Here is a 23670-nt window from a genome sequence, read left to right on the forward strand (position 1 = left end):
CTCAAACCAACTCCAATACGTGGCAGCTTCTGGAATATACCCAATATCTAAAAGAGTTTTACGCGTTGGCGTAGTCCACGGCTTGGCAATGAAAGTGTATGCAAGTGGATCTACCATTCTCGGGATAATTAAATACAAGGCGCTGGCTTGAGGTATATGAGCAGTGCCGCCGGCTCCTATTTCTAACAGGGAGCATGGAAGGACGAAAGAAAGAAAGGGAAAGAAAACACTCGAATAAGTGAAGAGTTGAGCCGATTGTATGGAGGTAGAGCTTTCATTCAAAGGATATATATTTGTACACTTCAGTGCACGGTGAAGTAACCACTAGATTATACTACCCAGACATTGTTTAGCTCCTACAATGAAAGAACTATAAAGTGCGACGCGCAGGAATGGGAAGTTGGTAATGATTGTAAGGCGAGAAAAAGTTGAGGAAGCTGCGGTTGTGGCCGCCTTTCCATGGCAGGTGCCACCGGAAGCTATAACAACAACTATTTCTTATTGTTCTCCTTTTCCCAACATAAGCATACACATACTACAACAAATCCATCCCAATAACTTACATTTTAACATTCCAGTTTTGGTTATAGGTAAGTCACCGTGTGATCGACATCACAAGCCACATTGTCAAATTTCCGAGACACGACTCAAGACATGTTTCAGCATTAGACTTTCGAGTCCCTCTTATTCTCCCATAGGAAATCAAGCTGACTGGAATGCAGCTGAGTACAAAATACCAGTATGCCTACTCCTACTTCAGCAAACAAGGAAATCGGCCCAAGTCCCCCTACTCATACTCCTACTCCGGGCGTTGACCTTATGGATCCCTCATCAGCCCCGACAAAAGACTCCCAATCCTTGCCAGGCATATCATCGCCCAAGAGATCTCGACTGTTTGAGGTATTGAGATCATGGGGCCCTGGCAGGAAGTCTCGAGGAGGATCTGAGAGCCACAACTCTCAAGTCTCTGGTAGAAGAAAGTCTACATGGGGCATCCTCGCCAGTCTCAGAAACGGCAGGCAAACCAACGAAGAAAATCTAACCATTTCTAATGCTACAAGAGCAAGATCCGCTTCTCTATCCAAGAAGGGCAAATGTGACCGTAGGAATATAATATTTGGTTCTACAACTCTGGCACTGACGAAATGGAGTAGATGAAATATCTCCAACCCTCCAAAGGCGAAAGAGTCTCGGCAATATTCTAGGAATCCTCAAGCACCAAGCCTCATCAACGCGTAGTGCAAATTTAAGGGATGGCAGCGAGATAGGCAAACTCTCATCAGCCTTGATAGACTCAGCCGTACACCAAGAAGCTACTAACGTGGGTCAGCCCATTTCTGCTACTCATCCAAACGGAGCGACTACTCAGGAAATTTCAATACAGCTTGTAGTCCCAAGCTACGGAGACGTGGATGGCTGTACTGACCATACAAAGAGTATGGTGAATGGTAAGAATTTGCAAGACGTGGTTGATATCTCCATACTAACGTGGATGAAGAGTTCCAATCGATGCAGATGGAAGAACCATCTGGTTCACACCATCTTTCTGCATCGCTTTCAAGCACTTGTTAGCCTCTTTACACTCCGAACGCTGGTAATATAACTAACACAAGCGGCAGGGAGGAGCAAAGTCCGAACACTAGCTACGTGTCAGGATGAAGCAGGCGATAAATTACTAGTTGGGGATGAAGACCAAAGAAGCAAAACGCTAGATGACTACCTTTGCGCACTTATAGAAGCTCACTGCACGTCGCTTGATACGTCACCCACGATGTCAAGCCAAATGAAAAGCTCAATAGCCCCTGCCCCAAATGCATTGAAGCCTGCCCGAAAAGTTACTTTCGTTGAAGACGCTTGCTCCGATTTGACCCGGACAAGGGAGAGGTATTGCCGACTGAATGATCGACATGGGATCCAAGCTCACGTGTACTTAGTTTGGCCAAGAAAACGCCTATGGGCGATATTGGGGCAAGTCCAGACCGGAAGCTATTGGACACTCCCAAGCCCATTGAAGATAATGAAATTGTAAGACTCCAGGTGGCAGAACCAGAATTTTACTTCCGAGATCTCGATCGGGATTTCATCCAAAGATCAGAAACTAGAAACCAGAGGTATCAAACAATACAAGGGGTGTCCGACGTCACCCCGATGCTTGATAAACAACGCATTGAGCAAAGCGTCAAATTGACAGTAGCCAGGATGACGAAGAATTTTCATAATTCAAATCATAACGAGGGCCAAGCCCACTGTGAGAGTAGTGAGATAGAGGCTTGGAATGTAGTTTTCACCGGGAGCGATATCTTACATAAAGTATGGCCTATATCACCATTTCGTGGGACCTGAAGACTAATCAACGTAAGAAATTCCCGTATACTACGGCGAAGAGGGTCCCATCACAGGACCACAGTTTCCATATCAAGACGCTCGAGGAGACCACATCAATAGCGAAGCCTTTTGAAACCAAAACTAACCACCCTCTGCAGCAAATATCTTCCAGGACAGCCAATTTGAACAGGGTCGAAGCCAACAGCACGCAGGTGGAAAATCAAAGCCCGGGTCAAGGCAGTCTCGATTCTAGACAAAACAGGCCACGAGGGCAGTGCGTAGAACAACTGAAGATTCGGGGAAAGCAACCGAGACGTCCATGTTCGAACAAAGCTCGGCATGTCTCCCTTGCACCAGTTTTCGTGGAGTTTCCTCAGGTCAACGACGAACCTTTGCGGAGGGAAAGATATAGCAACAAATCGGATGCAATATCAGACCTTTATAACCAAAGTTATAACCGCCAATACTCCAGTTTCTGCACTTATGATCCAAGGACTCGTACCATCCACGTTCACCCACGTCCATCAGGAGTTCCAAATCTACCAGAATTAAGATCGAAGGGGAAGGAGATACTTTGGCTCCCGATGAATGATGACTCCACCGCCCACTTTGCATCTGCCGCCAGAATGGCTCGACATGAACGCGAGGTGCACGATGCTACTGAAGCTATCGCCACTCTAAACTCCGGTGCTGGACCTAGACTGGAACAGTCAAACATATTTCAAGGAAATATAGCGTTTAAAAAATCACAGGAGGGCGCGGCTAGATCTGGCGAAGCAGGTTTGTTAGACAAAACAGGAACATTAGTCGCCAATAATGCTTTTGGCTGTACTTATTTTCCTAGTCTGTCGCCACTAACTAATACAACGCCAAACTCAAGCCTAAGCCCAGATACCCCCACTGACCAAGCTGTCCAGCCAACTATTGGGAATGGCTACCTTGCGGGATCTAAAGTTGGTAGAGACATTGCTTTAAGCTTTGTAGGAAGCCAATTCTCTGGACCCAAAATATCGCTGCAAGATGACGAGAGCAGCAATTATGAGTTCACAGCATCAGGTACCGAAGTAGATCTCTTGTTCGGCTTGAAAAGTGTGGAAGAGACTCGCTGTACTAAGACTTGGTTTGACCTCGCGAAAGATTATTTAGCAGAGCATCCCAAGGAAGTGCCAACTAAAGATTCAGAAAATGAAGAAGTAGGAAACGATGGTCTGGACGCGACAATTGGCGAGACACTAGGACCTTTGAACGAGGTCAATATCCGGGGTGACCAACTTCCGAGGCCCCATCCGCGACAGTCTTCCGATCCGGGCCCGACATTTGAGCATATCGAAAACATCACTAAACAGGCATCCTCTTCAAGAGGCAAGGTCGAGTCAAATAGACAGGCTAAAGGGCTCTCTGAAATAGGGATCTCCGCTGGAGTCGAGACGAATCGATACCACTACAGATCGAGTACCTCGCAGAAATATACCCAGACAGAACCAGCTCCATCCCCGGTACATCAGCCTCTAATCAACATCTCTAGTAGCGTTGAACACCAAAATCGCATCCCAAAAGCATCTGCTAGTAAATTTCCTGCTGCTAGCCACACGGGAATGAGAACTAGCTCAACTGTATTATCTCCTTCTAGGTTTGAATTTTCGGCCTTTGCAGCACCCAAGAACGAGACCGAAGGAACCGAGATCGATGCCACCCGCTATTTTGAATGTCCAGATCAGCGAATACCGCATAGGGAACAATGTACTCCTAACTTCGACGCCAGCGAGGGAGCCAGGGCCCCGTCAGAAACCAATCCCGATGATTTGGATTGTCGAGTTATGGGGAAATCGGCTCGATGCAGCAAATTTGCAAAGCAAAGCCTGGAGCTGGGACACAAGGCTGAAATCCCACTTCGCCCTCGATCGATATCTCGATTCGGCACCCTACCTGACACCCTATTTAGGCAATACGGGACTGGTCGTGTCATTACCACTGACCGGAGGCAAGCTTCAGAAGGTCCACGATATCCATCTCCCTCGCCAAGGTCATTTTCAACACTGAGCGATGCAGATACAGAAAACAGTTCCGCTTTTGGAGAAGCTTTGGAAAGGACGTGGACGTATAAGGACGATGAGGAGAAGATAACGGCATCAAGACAACGTCCATTGCAGACCTTGACCAACATGAAATGAGTTCCACAACGGAGGATTGGAATACTATCAACTGAGGAGGTCGATATTGACATTAAAGGAGTTTGGCATTGGTACTATACCCAATATTGTTATAAGAATTCAAAATGGTTTGAGGGATCAAGTGTGGTGGAGAGATTGAAACGCACACTCTCATGCTACTGAAGGAAGAAGCATGAGTTCATAGAATTAGTATACAATGCATGATATTCATCTCTGTTCGCAGTCTATCCCCGACTATGTAGACGGTATTGCGGGATATGCGACGCATATATTTGCGCCTTTATAATACAAATATGTTTCCCCAAAAGAAAGTATTATACAAGCGAAAGCTGGCGATACCATTGGCTGTATCCGATTTGGGAACTGGAGGAACCATTTTCAGCGGACCTTCGTTTTGGTGGCCATTCACTAGACTAGTTAAGGTACTCCTGTTTCTTTTGTTGTCGCTCGAAACGTAAAACTGAGGCAGCCTTGGCAGAATCCGCCTGCATTTCCTTCGCCTGCAGCTTTTGATCTTGCTCAAACTTATACTCAGTTTCGAGTCGCTTTACGAAGGCGTCCCACTTCTCCTCTGAAATTTGCGCTCTGACCATGGCCTTGTTGAGGTAATGGCTATTGACATACCCCACGAGGTGAGGGGGGAGCTCATGGATTTTTGACCCAGGGGTCTTGAATTTTGCGTTGGCGTAGCGTGTCATGAAGGAAGACAACTTGTTGCGTTGTTCATTGATTTCGGCGATTTTCGAGGGGGGCGCGAGGGCTTTCTCTACTAGTATGGTGCAGGCGGAGATCATTCGGCGGGTTAGAACGAGGACGGCTTCCCGGGCTTCGGTGAATTCTTGTGGTGTCATGTCTAATTCGGGGGGACAGTCTTTGAACATGTACGTTTTGATGTTGATGAAGGAGGGGTTGAGGCGCTCAAGGGCCCGGATAATTTGCTTCCCACGGTCAAGTTTTGAGGATTCCTTGTCGGATGCATTCGCGGCGGCTCCGCCTGTTACAGCCACTTCCAGATATTGGTTTAACACTTGTATATCAGGGACTGTGAGAGCAGAAGTCATTATGTCGACAACTTTGCTAGCATTGCTGAACGCACTTGGGTTGTTTTTATCTCGCTCGCAAGATGATATTGCTATGCGGAAGGTCGCCGTTGCCATGATTGATTCTGGCATTCGCTGAAGCAACTGAACTGTCAGACTGCTTGCTCTTGCTACCCGGAGAATACGGAGGTATTCGTTATAGTTGTTGGTATCTGGCTGAACTCCAAGCTTATGCACGAAAATGTCCCAGTACAAAGTAGCAGGCGCCTTTAGCCTCTGGTTCGCCAAAGCTTTCAGAACTAGGGACAACACGTTCCGCCCAGGCGCAGCATATGCGCTCGTCCCCGGAGATGGAGCTTTTGGTACTTTGATGACTTCGAAACTGTCCACTGTTGAAACTTGGAGTGTGTCAGCGGAAGCTTGAGAAGACTCTCCAAGGGCAGGCCTCGAGTCTTCGGCTTCCAGATTGCCTTGCTTTGAAGGGTCGATTAACTTGCGCTCTTTAGAATGTAGGCTCGGGACTTGGCGAGGTATATCCATAGTTTGTTCAACCAACGAGAGAATATCATCCACATCTTGGGAGTCACCAAGGAGCATAAGACGCCCCATGGCGCAGACGAGCTCCTCATCGATCCGTATATCTCCTTTACGCCAACGCTTCGTGATATCTTTCCAGATATGCCGGGCGTTAAGAATAGCTTTCTGAGTGTTTCGCCTCTTCTCCAGTGGGGATGAATTGCCCCGGAAATCAAAATCCACATTTGCTCGGAGGGCATTGAGGATTGTCGTAAAAGTCAAGTTGTTCGGTGCCGTCACGCCTTTGCCTGGCATACTAGCTACAATCTCAAACATAGCATGCATGTCCCTTGCCCGTCCACACAGCTTCAAAATAGCGTTTAAATGTATTGCGTTCGGCTTAAGACGCGATGTCGGAGACTGCATTGAGTGATATATCGCCAGCACTTTCTCAAGTGCTTCAGGCAGATTCTTATGTTCGGTGCAGCCTCTGATAATGATCGTGAAAGTGTGGGAGTCAGGTTGCTGGCCGCGTTTCTTCATCTAGGGGAGAGTTAGTAGTTACCCAAAACATAATCGCATGGCAAGCTTCCACGTACCTCATTATAAGTTTTGATAGCAGCATTCATCTTCCCCTTACTCAACTGCCAATCAATCAAATGATTCCAGCTCACTACGCATTGAAGAGTTTTACTCGCCGCTCGAGTAACCCCCAGAGCAGCCTCGAAGTCATCGCCATTCAAAGCCTTCCGCACGTAGTCGGCGAGTTTCAGAGGATCAGTTCCATAGGCAGGGTGCTTCTGCAGAACATTTCCCATTAACCGTTCCAACTCTTGTTCTTTGCGCGATATAGGAAAGGGATACCCTGCTGTGCGGCCTTGGTACAGCGATTTGCCCTGGTACGGTGGTTTGCCTTGGTACAGTGATTTGCCTTCGTACGATGATTTGCCTTCGTACGATGATTTCCCTTGGTACGATGGTTTCCCTTGGTATGATGGTTTGTCTTTGCTAGTGGTAGCATTATTAAAAGATCGATTTCCGTTCGATAAGGGGGTCGCATTTTGCAGATGCGAAGCTATGGCGGTAGGTCTCTTGGACGGGTTGGACGTGGTCCCATAGTTCCTTGAGAGGTGCTCCCTTCCAAGGTTCGCAGCAAAAGGAGTTCTCAAAATTGGTGATGAAGCGGCCGAACCCCCGAGGAGAGCTTGTAGGCACCGTTCCCTGCATGTGCTACAAGACAGCATTGCAGATCGCGATGGTGAATTCCCGAGCGAAAAACTCTTGGTGATATCGTGAACTCAAAGGGTTCTTGTCGCGAATCTTTTTCTGAGATTGACCCGTCGATTAGGCCTAGCGGCCGCACCACCTCAGGCACCCAGGGACCCCTGCACCTGCAGCAGCCGCGGCAGGGATTCGCGCATCGCGTTGATTCTCGCGTTGATGGTTTACTTTCACGCGTCCGTAGTATTCCGTATTCCTCCCAAGTACGAGGTACCAACCACCACGACTACACAATTCCTCAGCATACAACTCACAACCCTCGAGTGTCCTATTCTCCCACCTTTCTCAAACGATGCTCAATTGAGGACCAATAACGAATCTATACAATGTCTAAGGCAGCTACTGCACGTTCAAAATTTGCAGAACTTCGTGCCCTTCGAGAATCCGGCAAGAAACGTCTCGATACGTACCAAGTTCACCAGGAAGAGGATTTGTACGAGGAAGTGGACGAGGATGGGTATAAAAAGGTTGTCAGAGAGCGCTTGAATCAGGATGATTTTGTTATAGATGACAATGGCGAAGGTTACGCAGATGATGGGCGCGAGGAGTGGGACCGCCCCCGTGGATATGGCTCGGAAAGTGAGGAGGAACTGCCAGCTAGGGGGGGCAAAGCTGCAAAGGCTGGTAAGTCATATATGCCTAGATCAATGCTTGATAGTCTAACGATCACAGCCAAACGCAAACGCGAGGAAGAGAAAGCAAATAAGGAGAAAATAGACAAAGGCATCAGCAACTACTTTACCAAAGGCCCAGCTGCTGCGCAGCCCAAGGCAAAGGTATGCAGTCCGAGGGTTCAATAAGATGCCATGTGGCTAATAATATCTGTAGCCAGTCAAGACGAAAGAAGACGACGATTTTCTAGCTGGTTTGCTCGGCGAAGTCGAAAGCCGTCTGCCCCCGCCCATTTCTCAATCAAGCCGGAGCAGCAGAATACAAGACAAACGAAGACCCCGGCCACTTTCTCCGTCTGCTGATAGTCGACGGCCGTTGGCAAAGAAAGCAAAGTTAGTAGATAGACGGGCTCCCACGACTCCGCCTAAAGAATCGGACCATGGTGATGATGGCGACTTCATGATGAATATGGATGATGGTGACTTTGCTATGAGCGATCCCCAACCATCATCCCCTGTGGCCAGAGCCGTGGAAAGGAAATCCCATAGTGCTATTAAGGCAGAAGACGAGGAGGAAGACATGATGGAAGTTGCCCAAGCTGATGGGATTGTGACCGCGAGTGTCAATATGTCGGGCACCAGACCCGCCCCAAAGATCAAAAAGACTGAGGCATATCCTTCTCCTGCTAGCTCGTCACCAATACGGCCATCCTCAGAGCGTGTTGACGCCTCCTCCTGGAATGATGTGACGGAAAATTTAAATGTCATGAACAGCAGCCAAACGTCGGAGACGATGTCATTCGGCAAACTCGATCATCTTGATGCAATCGAAGAAGACGGCAGTCTTCGAATGTTTTGGACTGATTATACGGAAGTTAATGGCAGCTTATGTCTCTTCGGTAAAGTTCAGAACAAGAAAACTGGCTCCTATGTCAGCTGTTTTGTTAAAGTGGATAATATCCTTCGGAAACTTTTCTTTTTGCCCCGACAATATCGCCAACGGCATGGGAAAGATACCAACGAAGAGGTCGATATGAAGGACGTGTATGAGGAAGTTGATGATATGATGACCAAATTAAGGGTCGGAATGCACATGATTAAGCCATGTACAAGGAAGTACGCTTTTGAGCTTGAACACATACCAAAGGAGGCCGAGTATTTAAAGCTTCTATACCCATATCCTAGTGAGTCTAATTGCGCTTGTGCGTCTTGCCCTACTAACCTCTATAGAACCCCAACTCCAACCCGAGCACCAGACTGGGTCAACATACTCCCATGTGTTTGGCTCAAATACGCCGCTCTTCGAACAATTCGTACTCTGGAAGAACATAATGGGCCCATGTTGGCTGCGAATTGAGGATGCGGAATTTGGAGTTCTCAACAACTCTTCCCACTGTAAATTGGAGGTCCAAGTCTCGAAACCTAACCTGATCACGCCCTTGAGCGAGTCGGAGAGCATGGAGGCGCCACCGCTGACTCTCATGAGCGTTGCTTTGAGGACCGTTCTAAACGTCAAGGAGAACAAGCAGGAAATCCTTGCCATCAGCGCCCGAGTTTATCATGACATCTCACTCACCGACACCACATCCCCCGAAAAGCTGCCCTGCCGCTCATTCACAACTATGCGCCCTGTAGCTTCAAATTTCCCAATTGGATTTGACGCTGAGGTCAAGAAACGAGGCAAAGGCCTTGTGAAGCTTGTGAAGCACGAGCAAGAAATACTAAGCTTTTTTCTGGCCCAGCTCAATCTGGTTGATCCGGATGTTCTGATTGGCCACCAACTTGAAGGCGTAGAATTAAGCATTCTCTTCAACCGACTTCAAGCTAGAAGAACGCCTCAATGGTCCCGTATAGGTCGAATGCGGCGTACTCAGTGGCCAAGCACAATGGGAAAGATGGGAGGCAACTTCTTCGCTGAGCGATCCTTGCTGTCAGGGCGACTTTTGTGCGATTTAGCTAATGATGCCGGAAAATCAACAATGACCAAGTGCACGTCGTGGAGTCTCACAGAAATGTGTAGTCTCTACCTTCCCGGCACCAATCGTCTCGAAATCGACAATGAGACCGCTCTTAAGACTTGGGCGACTTCGAAGGAAGGGTTGATGGATTATATCAGTCATTGTGAAGCCGATACTTTCTTCATAGCTGCCCTAGCTCTCAAGGTCCAGATGCTTCCCTTGACAAAAGTTTTGACGAACCTTGCTGGAAATTCTTGGGCGCGAACCTTGACTGGCACTCGAGCCGAACGTAACGAGTACATTCTCCTCCACGAGTTTCACCGTAACAAGTTCATTTGCCCTGACAAAGCTGTCTTCAAGGGTAAACGGGAAATCGAGGAAGAAAACCAAGAAGAGGGAGCAGGAGATGTCAAGAAGAAGGACAAGTATAAAGGTGGCCTTGTTTTTGAGCCAGAAAAGGGATTGTACGACAAATTCGTTCTAGTCATGGATTTCAACTCTCTGTATCCCAGTATTATCCAAGAGTTCAACATATGCTTCACGACAGTGGACAGAACAAAGCTTGTAAGTTGCACTTTCTTCAACCACACCAGATATGCGCTAACTTGGCAATAGTCTGATGATGAAGACCAAGTGCCTGAAGTTCCCGAAGAGCAGGATATGGGAATCCTGCCTAAACTTATCGCTACTCTCGTCAGTCGCAGACGGCAAGTCAAGAGTTTAATGAAGAGCAAGAATGCTACAGTTTCGGAATTGGCGACATGGGATATTAAGCAACTTGCTCTCAAGCTTACTGCTAATTCTATGTACGGCTGTCTCGGATATACGAAATCTAGGTTTTACGCACGACCGCTGGCGGTCCTCACGACATATAAGGGCCGTGAGATCCTGCGAAGTACGAAAGATTTGGCCGAAAGCAGCGCGCTTCAGGTCATTTACGGAGATACTGATTCCGTCATGATTAACGCTAATGTTGACAATGTTGGGGATGCGTTCAAGGTGGGAAAAGAGTTCAAAAAAGCTGTAAATGACCGCTACAAGCTTCTGGAGATCGATATTGACAATGTCTTCCGAAGAATTCTGCTTCAGGCGAAGAAGAAGTATGCGGCGATCAATCTTGTGGAAGTTGATGGTAAATGGGTTGATAAGATGGAGGTTAAGGGACTCGACATGAAGCGTCGAGAATACTGCAACCTGTCCAAAGAAGTTTCGTCGCAACTTCTAAACGAAATCCTTTCCGGTGAAGAGTCAGAAATTGTCATCACTCGTATCCATGATTATCTTCGAGAGATATCAGCCAAGATGCGCGAGGATGCAATCCCGACGAGAAAATACACCATTTACACCAAGCTTGGAAAAGCACCAAAGGATTATCCGAATGCAGACAGCATGCCCCAAGTTCAGGTGGCTTTACGCGAAATCGCGAACGGTAAAACTGTACGTAAGGACGATGTCATGGCATACATTGTCACCGGCGATGGGAAGACGACATCCGAGCCTCCTGCAAAGCGTTCCTACACGCCGCAAGATGTAGCGAAAACTGATTCCGGCTTGAAGCCAGATGTGGAATGGTACCTCTACAAACAGATCTTCCCTCCAGTAGAGCGTTTATGTGCGAACATCTCGGGCACTGATACCGTCCGCTTGGCAGATTGTCTTGGTCTTGATGTGCGGAAATACAGCATCACCAACACATCTAACGGTGGGAATGAGACGGAGATCCATCCTCTCGAGAGTCAGATTGACGATGCAGTACGCTTTAAAGATGCCGCGCGCCTCGAGCTTCGATGCAGGGGATGCAAGATGTCGTTCGGCTTCGAAGGACTTGTTGAGAGTCATGATGTGTGCTCTCCGACTGGCATCACCTGTGCCTGCGGATATACAATGCCAAACATAGCCATAGTGGCTCAGCTCGAGCATGCAATTCGGCAACAGACTAGTAAATACTACGAAGGCTGGTTGATCTGTGATGATCAAGCTTGTGGCAATCGCACTAGGCAATTGAGTGTCGATGGCCCTCGATGTCTGGGGCCTAAGGGACTTGCAAGTGGCTGCTCAGGGAAGATGCATTATGAGTACACGGAGAAGATGATATATAATCAGCTTCTCTATTTCGCCTCTCTGTTTGATGTGGAGAAGGCTAAGAGCGCGGCTAGGGGTATGGAAAAAGGTAAGAGATGTCTCTATCGAGTATAGAAATAAGTTAACCATAATCATAGACCGTGTACTGGCACTTGTTGAACATAATCGAGTGCGGTTTGGCACGTTGAAAGGTGTAGTGGATAAATATTTAGATAAGTGTGGGAGACAATGGGTTGCGATGGATAGTTTATTCGGGAAGCTGGGATTCAAAGCATAATATGTTTGTTTTATCGGTGTTGGGCTATGGGTATCACTCTGGGGGCGTTCGGAGGCATAGGTCATCAATGGAAATACTATTTTGATACAGTCATCCTAAAACGGCTTAGTGCGCTGATTCTGCCATTTGCCACCGTCCTCAGTTCTCCAATTCATCGAATAGCCTGCAACCAGAGTAACCCGCAATCATTTGTGGATAATTTTTTGAGGTATAAATCAAAGTGTTTGAATTACCGTCAAGATGGTGAACATAACAGAGAAGATCAAGGAGTGAGTAACGTTCTGAATAGAGTGTGGATGTGAGCTTACTTTCTCTGCAGGATTGAGGATGAGATGAGGAGGACCCAAAGTACGCGCCCACTCCTGGCAACTGCAGCAATAGGTTCAAATAGAGAACTATAGAATAATCCACTGACCTCTCATTCAGAAAACAAGGCAACTGGTACGTAAAAATAATCCCATATTTTAACCCACGTGACCCCGTCTAACATCTTCCAGAATATCATCTTGGTCTCCTTAAAGGGTTCGTCGGACGTCCCGCTCTTATCCTTTGCACGTTATGATCAAAACTTATACGGCCCTTTAGAAAATTAGCCCGTTACAGAGCCCAACTCCTCGAGCCCGGTCCCGGCGCCGGATCCAGCGGCGGAGCAGGCTTTGATGTCTCGAAAAGCGGCGACGCACGTATCGCCCTCGTCGGCTTCCCCTCCGTAGGGAAATCCACGTTCCTCTCCAAGATCACCAAGACCAAGAGTGAGGTTGCAGCGTATTCCTTCACCACATTAACAGCTATTCCGGGGGTGTTGGAGTATGGTGGTGCCGAGATCCAAATCCTTGATTTGCCGGGTATTATCGAGGGTGCTTCCGAGGGGAAGGGAAGAGGACGACAGGTTATTAGTGCAGCGAAGACGAGTGACTTGATCTTGATGATTCTAGATGCGACAAAGAAGGCCGAGCAAAGAGCGCTGCTAGAGGCAGAGTTAGAAGCTGTGGGAATTAGGTTGAACAGAGAGCCGCCGTGAGTACCATATTTACTATGCATCGCCTTTCGAATTTCCAGCTAGTAAAAGGGGCATTTGTTTATCTAACGAGCGTAACAGGAACATATATCTAAAGCCCAAAACAGCGGGTGGCATGAAAATCACGTTCCAATCACCACCCAAAAACATCGATCAGAAGATGGTCTACAACATCCTCCGCGACTACAAGATCCTCAACTGCGAGGTGCTCGTCCGAGATGAAAACGTCACCGTCGACGATTTTATTGATGTCATCATGAAAGACCACCGCAAGTACATTAAATGCCTCTACGTGTACAACAAGATCGATTCTGTGTCCCTCGACTTCCTGGACAAGCTCGCGAGGGAGCCGCACACGGTTGTCATGAGCTGCGAGCTTGATCTGGGGATCCAGGATGTAGTGGAGCGGTGTTGGCAAGAATTGAAGCTGATTAGGATTTATACGAAGAGGAAGGGCGTGGATCCGGATTTTAGCGAGGCGTTGATTGTGCGGAGTAATAGCACCATTGAGGATGTCTGTGATCAGGTTCACCGGACGCTGAAGGATACTTTTAAGTATGCGTTGGTGTGGGGAGCTAGTGCCAGGCATGTTCCCCAGAGGGTGGGCTTAGGACATCCAGTGGCGGATGAGGATGTTGTTAGTATTGTTAGCAACTGGAGGGCTTAGATAAAGTTAGAGAATGAGCAGCATGCTCGAAGGAATTCATCGGTATTCCAGTAGCTACTAGTATGTGCATATCAATAATGATAACGGATGGGGATGCAAGGTGTAGATTGATCAACGAGAGATATATCACGGCATTCAAGATGGAGCAAGCAGAAATAATAAAAGAGTGTTTCATTCCCTGTTTTATGTCCAATGACAGGTGACACTAGCAATAAACACAAAGCATACCCAAGTTATCTCAGTAACCTCAATAACTCCGTAAACCCAGGCGTCATAAGTGAAATCGCCATCCTGTCATTAAGGTCTAAACCCTTGTCATCATAAGCCAAATACCCACCAATTGTGCACCCATAGGCTCGGCACCAGAATATCTCCCTATTGATATGCCGTACGGTGCCCATGCCTCCATGGATTGTTGTGTAAAGTGTAAAGCTGCGAAGTGGAAACCCAAAGTCATGGGTCCCCCAATGCATATCATCCCCAAGTCATAAATACTCTTACAAGCCGACCGATCCCCAGGCTAAGGCGTCAATACTGGGTTATGAATCATTGTCCGTCAAGCTTCTTCTCTACATTGCTAGGGGCGAAAGGGTTTCCGGAAGCTAGGTTCTTGGCTGAAGTCTTCGCGAAGAGAGACTTGGGCTTCACAGCTCTGATTAATTCTGAATTAGCATACTGTTGTATTACGCGTACATGGGGAAGACGAGCAATATACTCACTTTCCAATCTGCTTGTTTCGGTATGCACTAAGCTTTGCGGTGCAAGGGCTCATGATGTTGTCGGATGGGGAGACGTATGATTGCTTAGCCCTGGATTGCGCCTTGTGTTAGCGATTGTTGATTGTGATAATGGGAGGAGATAGATAAGATTAGGGAGTGCATACTGTCCCTGATCGAGCTTGCTTTGCAGCACTTGGCGATGATAGTCCATGCTCTTGACATCGGCCTTTCCATCCATCTTTGCTCCTCCGGCTTCTGGGGCCGAGGTGTTGATATCTTTATCGGCGAGGACGTTGGACGACATATCGAACGGAGTTTGATGGGTGGGGTTTGTGTTTGTGGGATGCCTTAGAATTTAAGGTTCAATTGATTTATCGAGAGGCTTTGGAGAGAGATGATGTGGAAGTGGTTGTTCGTTGCGGTGTTCTTTGAGGTTTGGTGGTGGTGGTTATGTAGATGTAGAAAAAGTACGTCGGTCGGAAAGCTTGATGTCAACACTCGAGGGGCGACATGGCAACGGCAGGGCAACGCCGAAAAAATGCCAGTTCAGCCTCGAGATCCTTGCCCATGACTCAATGACAACGCATTGCAATGATAATTTCGAGGTTGCTATGGGTGATCGAAATCAATTATTCTCTGGTATCGCGCATTGTAGGAACAAATCGATGTTTGTCGGCAATAACACCGCTATATTCGTGGAGATTGGGGCAATCAGGCACAATGCTCCAGATGGTTTGACACATTGCAAGATCGAAATCAATTATTCTCTAGTCGTATTTTGTCCCCAATTTTGGAAAAAATGGCTATTCATTATGAGCAAAAAGAATCACGCAGGAGTAAGCAACGAGTAATCAAAATGCTCCAAATAGTTTAACACATTGAGATACTATAATTTCCAAATACGCTATTTAACATTTAATTGTCCACATCCCCCTGCATTATTCTATGCCTCTTTGCTGGGATAATATAGAAGAAATAGATCCTTTACAACCTGGGCTTTGGGCCTGGCACTTCCCTCGCAACCCTATATTGAGCAAAGAGCTGATCCGACGCAGCCTTCTGCTTATTGATTGTTGCAGTAACTGCTGCGCCTCTCTTATTCTCATTCCGTCCCATTTGTTGTAAATGAACCTCATCTGGCCCATCAGCTAACCTCAATGTTCGGATGCCGGCCCAGCTGTAAGCCAACGGAGTATCTTGAGAGACACCAGCACCACCGAAGGATTGGATAGCTCGATCGATTACGTTTAGTGCGGCTTGCGGTACGAGAACCTTGGCTTCGGCAATCTCCTTCAAGGCACCCTTGGCACCGAGCTCGTCGATCTTGATGGCGGCGTTCAGGACAATGAGACGGGCTGCGTCAATTTCGATACGCGACTTAGCAACCCACTCAAGGATGACTCCGTGTTCTTTGAGTTGCTTGCCGAATGGGGTCTTCTTGGGATCATTGATCCGCATGAGCATCCAGTCTAGAGCTTGCTCGGCCTATGGTGCGTTAGACTAACGTAGACATGAAACACAGATGGGAGTGTTAACTTACAGCACCAATCGAACGCATGGCGTGATGGATACGTCCGGGACCCAGACGACCTTGGATAATTTCAAAGCCACGTCCAGGGCCAAGGACCATGTTACTCGCTGGCACTCTGACGTTCTTGAAAGTGATGTGTCCATGTCCATGAGGGGCATCATCATAACCGTAGACTGTGAGCATTCTGTTGATGGTAATACCTGGGGTATCGGCTGGGACTAGGATGACCGATTGCTGCTTGTAGGGGTCCGGGTTTGTAGGGTCACTCTTCCCCATCGTAATATAAATCTTACATCTTGGGTCACCAGCACCACTTGACCACCATTTCTAAAAAATTGTTAGCAATGATACTCTCTCGTATGAGGATGAACTAACGTTGCCGTTTAACACCCAGTCATTGCCGTCCCTCTTCATGCTCAGTTGGATGTTGGTGGCGTCCGAAGAAGCAACATCTGGCTCCGTCATCAAGAATGCGGACCGGATCACTCCATCCATCAATGGCTTCAGCCATTGCTGCTTCTGTGCCTCATTGCCATATTTCGCCAACACCTCCATATTTCCGGTATCTGGCGCAGCACAGTTAACCGCCTCGGATGCTGTTCTTGATCTGCCCAACCACTCTGCCATCAATCCATACTCGAGGTTGCTGAAGCCGGGTGATTCTTTGTAGTGGCCCTTGGCAAGGAACATATTCCAGAGCCCAAGCTTTCTTGCCTCCACCTTGAGGTCGTCGATCACGGAAGGATGGTGATCCCATCTTTGAGCTCCTTCGCCGATCTGGGCTGAGAATATGGGGTCGGCACTGCCAGTTGCTGGTTAGCTTTAAGTTGCGTTTGTTGTTGGGGCGGGAGCATTTTCGGGACTAGAAGGCACTCACGGTATGCATTTCTCCTCGACGAATTTCCTCACAATATCAAGAGTCTTCTTTGCATTCTCGCTGACTCGATTCACAGCCTGGAAGATGGTTTAGCAAACGCGAACTGGACCTGGGGGGCAAAGATTGGGAGATGGGGGGATGGGAGCTCGTACGATGACGGGGATTCTGTCGGACATGGTTGGTAAAGTTGGGAAGCACTTCCAATGTTTTGGGAATATTCAACTATAACAACAAGAAGTGGGTGAGGGATTGAATGCGATTGAGTTTATGAAGAGGAAAACAATGTAGAAGACTCTGTAGACGTAGGTTCCCAAGACATTATTATATTGTTATCTCCCCGCCTGTCCCCCATCTTCTCCGCCATAGCTCTCGGCTCGGCTCTGGCAGGGGGAGAAATACCGAGCCGAGGTCCACCCCGAGCCCCGGGTACTACCAAAGGACACAGAATTACAGAGAGGTATTATTCTACTCTAAGGCACTGTACTGTATACCTTATTGTTATTCTTACCCACGGCACCTTGGTCCCGAGGTCCAGTCCAGTCCAGTCTGGCCTGATCTCTAGTCTCCTGATTTATATGTTATCGCTGCCCTCGCCCACCCTACAGTAGGAACCGTTATTAAAGTTCAAAGTATTGTGGAAGGAAAGGCTCTCGAATTGCACTGTAAGTGGCACACCAGCCAGCTGCGTCACAGGATGCGTGTACGTTCAGGGTACTCCGGGCTATGTACCGTACTTGTATCTCCTCCCATCCATAAAACCATTCACGCTTCTTACTTTCTTTACTTTCTCTTATCTCACCTAGTTTTAATTTTAATTCCAGCCCTTACTTCAAGTATATCGTACTCAAGAGGTTGTATCAGATTCCTAAGATCAAGTACATGTGCGGATTTCAATTCTGCTACATATCATCATGCAGTGAGGCGGAAGTATCGGGGTCGCACCACAAAGCCATGTTCAACCAGGGAATGGATTTGTCAAACGCTTACCTCTCTTTCCACTTCAACGAGAAATAGAAATAGCAATCATGGACGAACAATTACATCCGATGATTTCCAAACCACCAGACACGGAGATGGGGCCACCGCAAACAACGTCCTCGGCCATGCTAGAGCCGCTCGCCGACGAGGCTACGTCTACAAGTACCTCTACAGCTGTGTCTCTCTCATTTCCACGGTTCACAGATCTCCCAATAGAGATCCGAATCAAAATATGGGAATACGCCATCACTCCATCGATTATCCGATGTAAGCGCCTGGAAGCGCCCCTACACCATGTTTACACTCGTCTCGGGAAGCCGTCCGCGCTCCTCTCAGTGTCACGAGAAGCCCGAGAAACCAGCTTGCTCTACGGCGAGTACATCTTGATAGACACCCCATCATCCCGACTACACTTCAGCCTGAAGTATGATTCTCTATGGTTTGACGCTGGCTGGACGACAATTCCGGAAGTCCGCCGCCACCCAGCTCTTGCCCAAACTTACCAGTCGCGGCAAGATTTCATAGACTCGCTGCCCCCGGAGCTTGTGAACCTGCGCAATATCATGGTCCATCCAAACTGGACCGGAGAGCGCGTAAAGCCCACGGTAGCACTATCCCGTCTCCCACGCCTAGAATCCATCTTGGTGGCCGCGGACGAGAAGTCCATCAGCGGGCTGCTGCTCGACACCATGCACGATATAAAAATGTACTACGTCTCCGCTTCAAAGGAGGAGCCTTCGGAGCCGCAAGAGCCAAAACTCAAAATCCCCCGAATAGCGGTGGGATGTCTCGGCTGGGCGGGCGCCGAGCGTCGAAAGCTTCGCCATAGTAATGATGCGGAGAGAGAGCTCGTGGCGGTTTTTACGAGTTATGGGGCGATGCAGGACCATTTGAAGTTTTTGAAGGCCCAGGAGAGGAGGTTTACTCGGGAACGCTTTGAGAGGACTAAGCCGAGTTTTATACTCAAGTTAGAGAGAGCAATGGATATGAGTGAACGAGCTCAGAAGCAGGAAGGCGGGGTTAAGGAAGCTCGGGTTGAGGGGGAGGTGAAGGGGAAGGGCGTCCAGGCAGTTAAGGACGATCAAACAACCGAGGATGACCAGGCGATGCTCGATGAGCCTAGAGGGGACGGCGGTCAGGCAGTGGATGACGGGCAGTTAGCGGACGACTGGCAGTTAGCTAATGACTGGCAGGCAGTAGAGTATGATCAGGCGGTAGAGTATGATCAGGCGATAGAGTATGATCAGGCGATGGAGGATGGTCAGGCAATGGGAGATCAACCACCAAGTTATGTTGAGGTGCCATATTTTGATGGTTTAATGCGGCAGTGAAGCTGGCAAGGAGAGAAACTTGATACAGAAACCCATAAGGGATGACATCTTAGGGGGCTTTAATGAATAATTCGAGATACGGTACAATCATGGCAGTAGATGCCGAATAGAGATATTTTTAGACGGGCATAGAAGTTTGGTGCTGGGATCTAAATATATGACATGAAGTCACCATCTATCTAATGCTCCCTCTTATATCAGGAGAAAGAAATGCCTAGGGACCTCAAATAATAATTTCTATCAGCCGACTATAGGGATACATATACAAAACGTACAACGTCGACAATATACAAGTGAAATATATCCGCACACATTCTTCTATTTAGGACTATCACATGATTGCATGCTCATGTCTCATTTCCTCTTCGTTGCCCCTCCTTTCGTCTTACTCCCTGTAGCCTTCGCAACATCTTGGCTCGGCTCTGCGGCTACAACGCTCTCTGCCGGCTCATCCTTCTTCTCATCTACCACCTCATCACCACCACCCTGCCCAAATTCATTAACTCTTGTATAGTCAACCTTGTACTTCCAGCTCTGGTACAAATACACAAAGAAGATAACATCGTCCCTAAGCGTGGCCAAGCGATGCAGCGTGGGCATCTTAATCGTGAAGGCGAACAAGTCGTCGATAAACGTGTTCAGGAACTTATACATCATAGCCCTTCCGGGCATGTGCGCCACGCTCTTAAGGCGGTAGTTGATGTAAAGCGAAGGAACCATCATGAGGAATCCGTAAGCGTAGACGGATCCGACGAGTGTGGCGATGATGAACGAGTACCAGCTCTTGTGGGTCTCGTAGTAGAGAGAGTAAGCAGCGTAGGCAAGCAACAGGGGAACGGCGACCATGTAGAGATATTTGAATGCCACAGCGTCGTACTCCTTTGTTTTCTCTTCGGTTTCAGAGAGTTTATGCTTGTCTTCGAAAGCGATGCGGTACGGGAGGAGAGAGCCTGGGGCTGAGTCCCGGATGCGGACATTGACGACGGTGGTAATCTTCCAGAACTCGAGGAGAATGCCCATGCCTTGGCTGAAGAGAATCATCCAACCTGCGAGTATATTAGAGAAGTGTTTGGGAGAAAGGAGACATGTGACTTACTGGTGTTCTCATTGTTGTCCAGAAGATACAGGAAAATTACGGCTTGCATGAAGACGTTGCCAAGGATTGACCGGACAGAGATACCTACGTTGTTCTTCTTGTTACGGTAATGGCTGATGTCGGATTTAAAGGCCAGCATCTCGAAGAGCATGTGGAAGATACTGACAATAACCGTTGTACCAAGGAGCCAAGGGTTAGTGTCTAGTAGAACCTCCTTGATCATCTCAAATTCGCTGCCATCTCCACCGCCAGCGGAAGAAATACCTGCCGAAGTTAGCTAGGAGACCAACTTTCAAAGGGGACATTTCTCAAATACATACCATGAGCAGCATTTCGGGCAGATTGCTTGGCACCCTCGTCGAGGCTTGCAATGAGGCTGAATTTCCAGTTTGCAAGATGATTAAGATCAATATGGATGGGTAGTTGAGTAACGGTCGAGTTCAAGGTCGTCATATGCGACTTGAGTTGCCAGAACGTATTGATGAAGAGAATTGGATAATACCACCCGTTTTGACCTGTCGCATCCCTTGCTCCAGTTGCTTCCATGTGAATGTATTGGCGCACTGCTGGATGCACAGTGGGATACTGCATGACTCCTGAGTCGGGAATAAAAGACATAGTAACGTTTGGATGATAATGCGAGGTGATGATTGGGCCAGTTGGTACTTCTTCCTCGACCTATTTTTGTTAGAACAATTCAAGCATATATGTTGTTCGGAATTACCTCTTCAGTGTCCTCTGCAGCTACAAGAAGATTCTTGGTTTTAACCACCTTCTTTTGAGGAATATACTGAGTCAAAGGATGGAGGAAGTGATATGCCCGGCTAGGATCATACCCAGGAGTCGAAGGGTCCAAAATGCTGCCGGAAATGCCAACATAAAAGTGTCCCCATAAGGTCCCATTATTTTGCACTTCTTTCGGCACCGCAAAAGTCTTATCAATCACCCGACTCTGATCGTAGTCGCCATAGATGAACCCTGTCTCTTCCACAATTTTCCTTTCTTTAGGCACCTTCGCCAGCGGCTCTGAGACGAAAGTTGGGGAGACAATAATTGTTACGTCCAGCGAGGTATCTAACGGCCACATTGGTGCAATACGTTGCGGGACAGGATTCCAGACGGCGCCTTCGCTGAGTGTATCCGGACGAGCCTGGAAGGGTGGGATTTCGGCATTATTTGGCGCAACAGCGACAACTTTACCGGATTCGTCGGTCACAGCCTGTGTCGAGGTGCCTTTGTTCGGCAGGAATTTGGACATCATGAATTGGACAGCGAAGAACATAACGAGCCCTTGGGCAGCGGACTTGACCAGCGGCTTTTAGGGAAGAATATTAGCATCTGTCTTCAATTATGGCAAATCTCATTCCCGGAAGCTTACACTCATGCCGCCTTCAGCTTGTTGCGCACCTGCAGCAGCTGCTGCTGGAGCGGTAGGACCCGGCATATTGATGTTGATGGCGGATCTCTTCCTCGAAAACTGAGGCTTGCTGTACTGGTCGAGGACTTGAGATGTGAGTTTCGGCGCAAGATGGAATTCGACCTCCTGGGACTATTTTGATTCCCTACAAGTAGAGCCAATCATTCGGCCATGATCAATCAACCCCTGTACCTACCTGGATAGGCTGCCTAAAGACGTCACACGCAGGGGTGTACGTAGCAAAACATTACGCCCCACGTGATGGACTGGATCTAAGTCATTCTTGGAACGCCTCCTCCAGGTTCAAGTCTTTATATTATGGATATTTCAAGCATCTCTGCTTTGTTTCTTATTTCCTACATACACATCTAGGTATTCTCCGTTAAAAAAACCCGGACAGTCCTTACGTCAGAAAGTTTTCTGTTCATCAGTTGCCCCTCCCCTCCCTTATCAGCTATCCAGCTACTCCGTACACTGTGTTGTCACACACCGCCGTTACAAAGCTTTCCAACGGACCCCCAGGGATTCGAGTGAGTCAGAGAAGATATTGTATTTCCAAGTTTTCCTCTCAGCAGTTAAGCCCACCAAACTGTCCGGTTGAAACTACCCGTGGCTTCGAAACCCCCAGATCTCAAACCAAAAAGCACCCCCAGAACATTCTTGACACCCAACATGGCATCCGGCGGCGCGTCTCCCGCGCCCTCAATCACCTCAGACCTATCTGCAGGTGCCTTGAAGTCAGTTCGAGGGATAGCACTCCTCAATGCAGCATACAAACCACCCACTGACACTGACCCTGCGTCCACTCCAACCAAGATATGCGTCTTCTGTGGTGCCTCACCAGGAAAGTCACCAGCACACCTCGAAGCAGCACGATTCCTAGCCCAAGTAATGGCAAAAGACAATATCCACCTGGTGTACGGTGGCGGGACTGTTGGCCTCATGGGCGAGGTAGCTCGCACACTGGTTTCTCTTTCTGGCCCCGAGGCAGTCCATGGCGTTATTCCAGCGCCACTGGTGAAGTACGAGCGTGGACCGGAGAGTGAGAAGGCGAGCGACCATGCTCTCGAGGGGATACTACCCGACTACGAGATATATGGTAAAACAACTGTGGTGCGCGACATGCATACGCGGAAGCAGATGATGGCACAGGAAGTGCTTGCTGGTGGTCCTGGCAGCGGGTTTGTGGCGCTAAGTGGAGGATATGGGACCATGGAGGAGTTAATGGAAGTGGTTACGTGGAATCAGCTCGGGATCCATGATAGAGGTGTTGTGGTGTTGAACGTGGAGGGGTATTGGGATGGTTTGATACAGTGGATAAATCATAGCGTGGAAGCGGGGTTTGTGGGGGAGACTAATCGATCAATTGTCGGCGAGGCGAAGAATGGGAAGGAAGCTGTGCAGCTTCTCCGGGACTATAAGGGCTCAGAGGGGCGGTTCAAGCTTGAGTGGGGGAATCAGTAGGTTTTATATGGATAGGAGTTTGGGCTCCATGGGACTGGCAACAATCTATAGAAAGACATACTGGGTGACATATATGAGACTGGTGGGATATACATGGACGGCATTGGGATGCGATACGGGCGTCTGGCTACATTTGTTGTGGAGTTGGGTTGATCACCTCCTAGACGGCAGGGCCGTCGTAGGTTGTCTATGCACTCAGCTCATTAGAAATTTGCAAATCATTAAAACGTTCAACAGACTGCACATCTCTATAGAGTTCTATCATCAAGATTGTTTTAGTCGTGTTGTAATATTACAAGCCAGCTATTCCC

At 48.1% G+C, this 23670-nt stretch overlaps 9 protein-coding genes across 9 annotated transcripts; 5 read left to right on the forward strand and 4 right to left on the reverse strand.

Moving 5' to 3' along the window:
* Window positions 1-741: 741 nt before the first annotated feature.
* On the forward strand, window positions 742-4496 carry BP5553_07168 (uncharacterized protein; the record flags this gene model as incomplete). The annotated part of the gene is made up of 5 exons (XM_032015791.1): window positions 742-1102; window positions 1155-1448; window positions 1620-1884; window positions 1935-2310; window positions 2361-4496. The coding sequence occupies 5 exons, from the start codon at window positions 742-744 to the stop codon at window positions 4494-4496; spliced, it is 3432 nt and encodes a 1143-aa protein (XP_031868060.1).
* A 413-nt stretch (window positions 4497-4909) lies between these two features.
* On the reverse strand, window positions 4910-7296 carry BP5553_07169 (uncharacterized protein; the record flags this gene model as incomplete). Its single annotated transcript, XM_032015792.1, has 2 exons — window positions 4910-6595; window positions 6652-7296. 2 exons carry the CDS (start codon window positions 7294-7296, stop codon window positions 4910-4912), a joined length of 2331 nt encoding a protein of 776 aa, XP_031868061.1.
* Window positions 7297-7659: 363 nt separating this feature from the next.
* Window positions 7660-12261, forward strand: BP5553_07170 (DNA polymerase; the record flags this gene model as incomplete). Its single annotated transcript, XM_032015793.1, has 6 exons — window positions 7660-7957; window positions 8006-8109; window positions 8162-9128; window positions 9175-10466; window positions 10518-12072; window positions 12122-12261. The coding sequence occupies 6 exons, from the start codon at window positions 7660-7662 to the stop codon at window positions 12259-12261; spliced, it is 4356 nt and encodes a 1451-aa protein (XP_031868062.1).
* Window positions 12262-12501: 240 nt separating this feature from the next.
* On the forward strand, window positions 12502-13946 carry BP5553_07171 (GTP-binding protein-like protein; the record flags this gene model as incomplete). The annotated part of the gene is made up of 6 exons (XM_032015794.1): window positions 12502-12530; window positions 12581-12609; window positions 12688-12702; window positions 12759-12783; window positions 12847-13278; window positions 13361-13946. The coding sequence occupies 6 exons, from the start codon at window positions 12502-12504 to the stop codon at window positions 13944-13946; spliced, it is 1116 nt and encodes a 371-aa protein (XP_031868063.1).
* A 546-nt stretch (window positions 13947-14492) lies between these two features.
* On the reverse strand, window positions 14493-14969 carry BP5553_07172 (Uncharacterized protein; the record flags this gene model as incomplete). Its single annotated transcript, XM_032015795.1, has 3 exons — window positions 14493-14598; window positions 14666-14755; window positions 14830-14969. 3 exons carry the CDS (start codon window positions 14967-14969, stop codon window positions 14493-14495), a joined length of 336 nt encoding a protein of 111 aa, XP_031868064.1.
* A 680-nt stretch (window positions 14970-15649) lies between these two features.
* BP5553_07173 (putative Acyl-CoA dehydrogenase family member 11) lies at window positions 15650-17249 on the reverse strand (the record flags this gene model as incomplete). Its single annotated transcript, XM_032015796.1, has 5 exons — window positions 15650-16150; window positions 16206-16523; window positions 16572-16998; window positions 17074-17150; window positions 17226-17249. The coding sequence occupies 5 exons, from the start codon at window positions 17247-17249 to the stop codon at window positions 15650-15652; spliced, it is 1347 nt and encodes a 448-aa protein (XP_031868065.1).
* Window positions 17250-18098: 849 nt separating this feature from the next.
* Window positions 18099-19382, forward strand: BP5553_07174 (uncharacterized protein; the record flags this gene model as incomplete). The annotated part of the gene is made up of 1 exon (XM_032015797.1): window positions 18099-19382. One exon carries the CDS (start codon window positions 18099-18101, stop codon window positions 19380-19382), a length of 1284 nt encoding a protein of 427 aa, XP_031868066.1.
* Window positions 19383-19736: 354 nt separating this feature from the next.
* On the reverse strand, window positions 19737-21922 carry BP5553_07175 (Uncharacterized protein; the record flags this gene model as incomplete). The annotated part of the gene is made up of 5 exons (XM_032015798.1): window positions 19737-20428; window positions 20479-20742; window positions 20799-21156; window positions 21203-21793; window positions 21857-21922. 5 exons carry the CDS (start codon window positions 21920-21922, stop codon window positions 19737-19739), a joined length of 1971 nt encoding a protein of 656 aa, XP_031868067.1.
* A 645-nt stretch (window positions 21923-22567) lies between these two features.
* Window positions 22568-23359, forward strand: BP5553_07176 (Uncharacterized protein; the record flags this gene model as incomplete). The annotated part of the gene is made up of 1 exon (XM_032015799.1): window positions 22568-23359. One exon carries the CDS (start codon window positions 22568-22570, stop codon window positions 23357-23359), a length of 792 nt encoding a protein of 263 aa, XP_031868068.1.
* Between the last annotated feature and the right edge of the window lie 311 nt (window positions 23360-23670).

Source organism: Venustampulla echinocandica (assembly GCF_003357145.1).
Source record: "Venustampulla echinocandica strain BP 5553 chromosome Unknown scaffold_5, whole genome shotgun sequence".
Lineage (NCBI taxonomy): Eukaryota > Fungi > Ascomycota > Leotiomycetes > Helotiales > Pleuroascaceae > Venustampulla > Venustampulla echinocandica.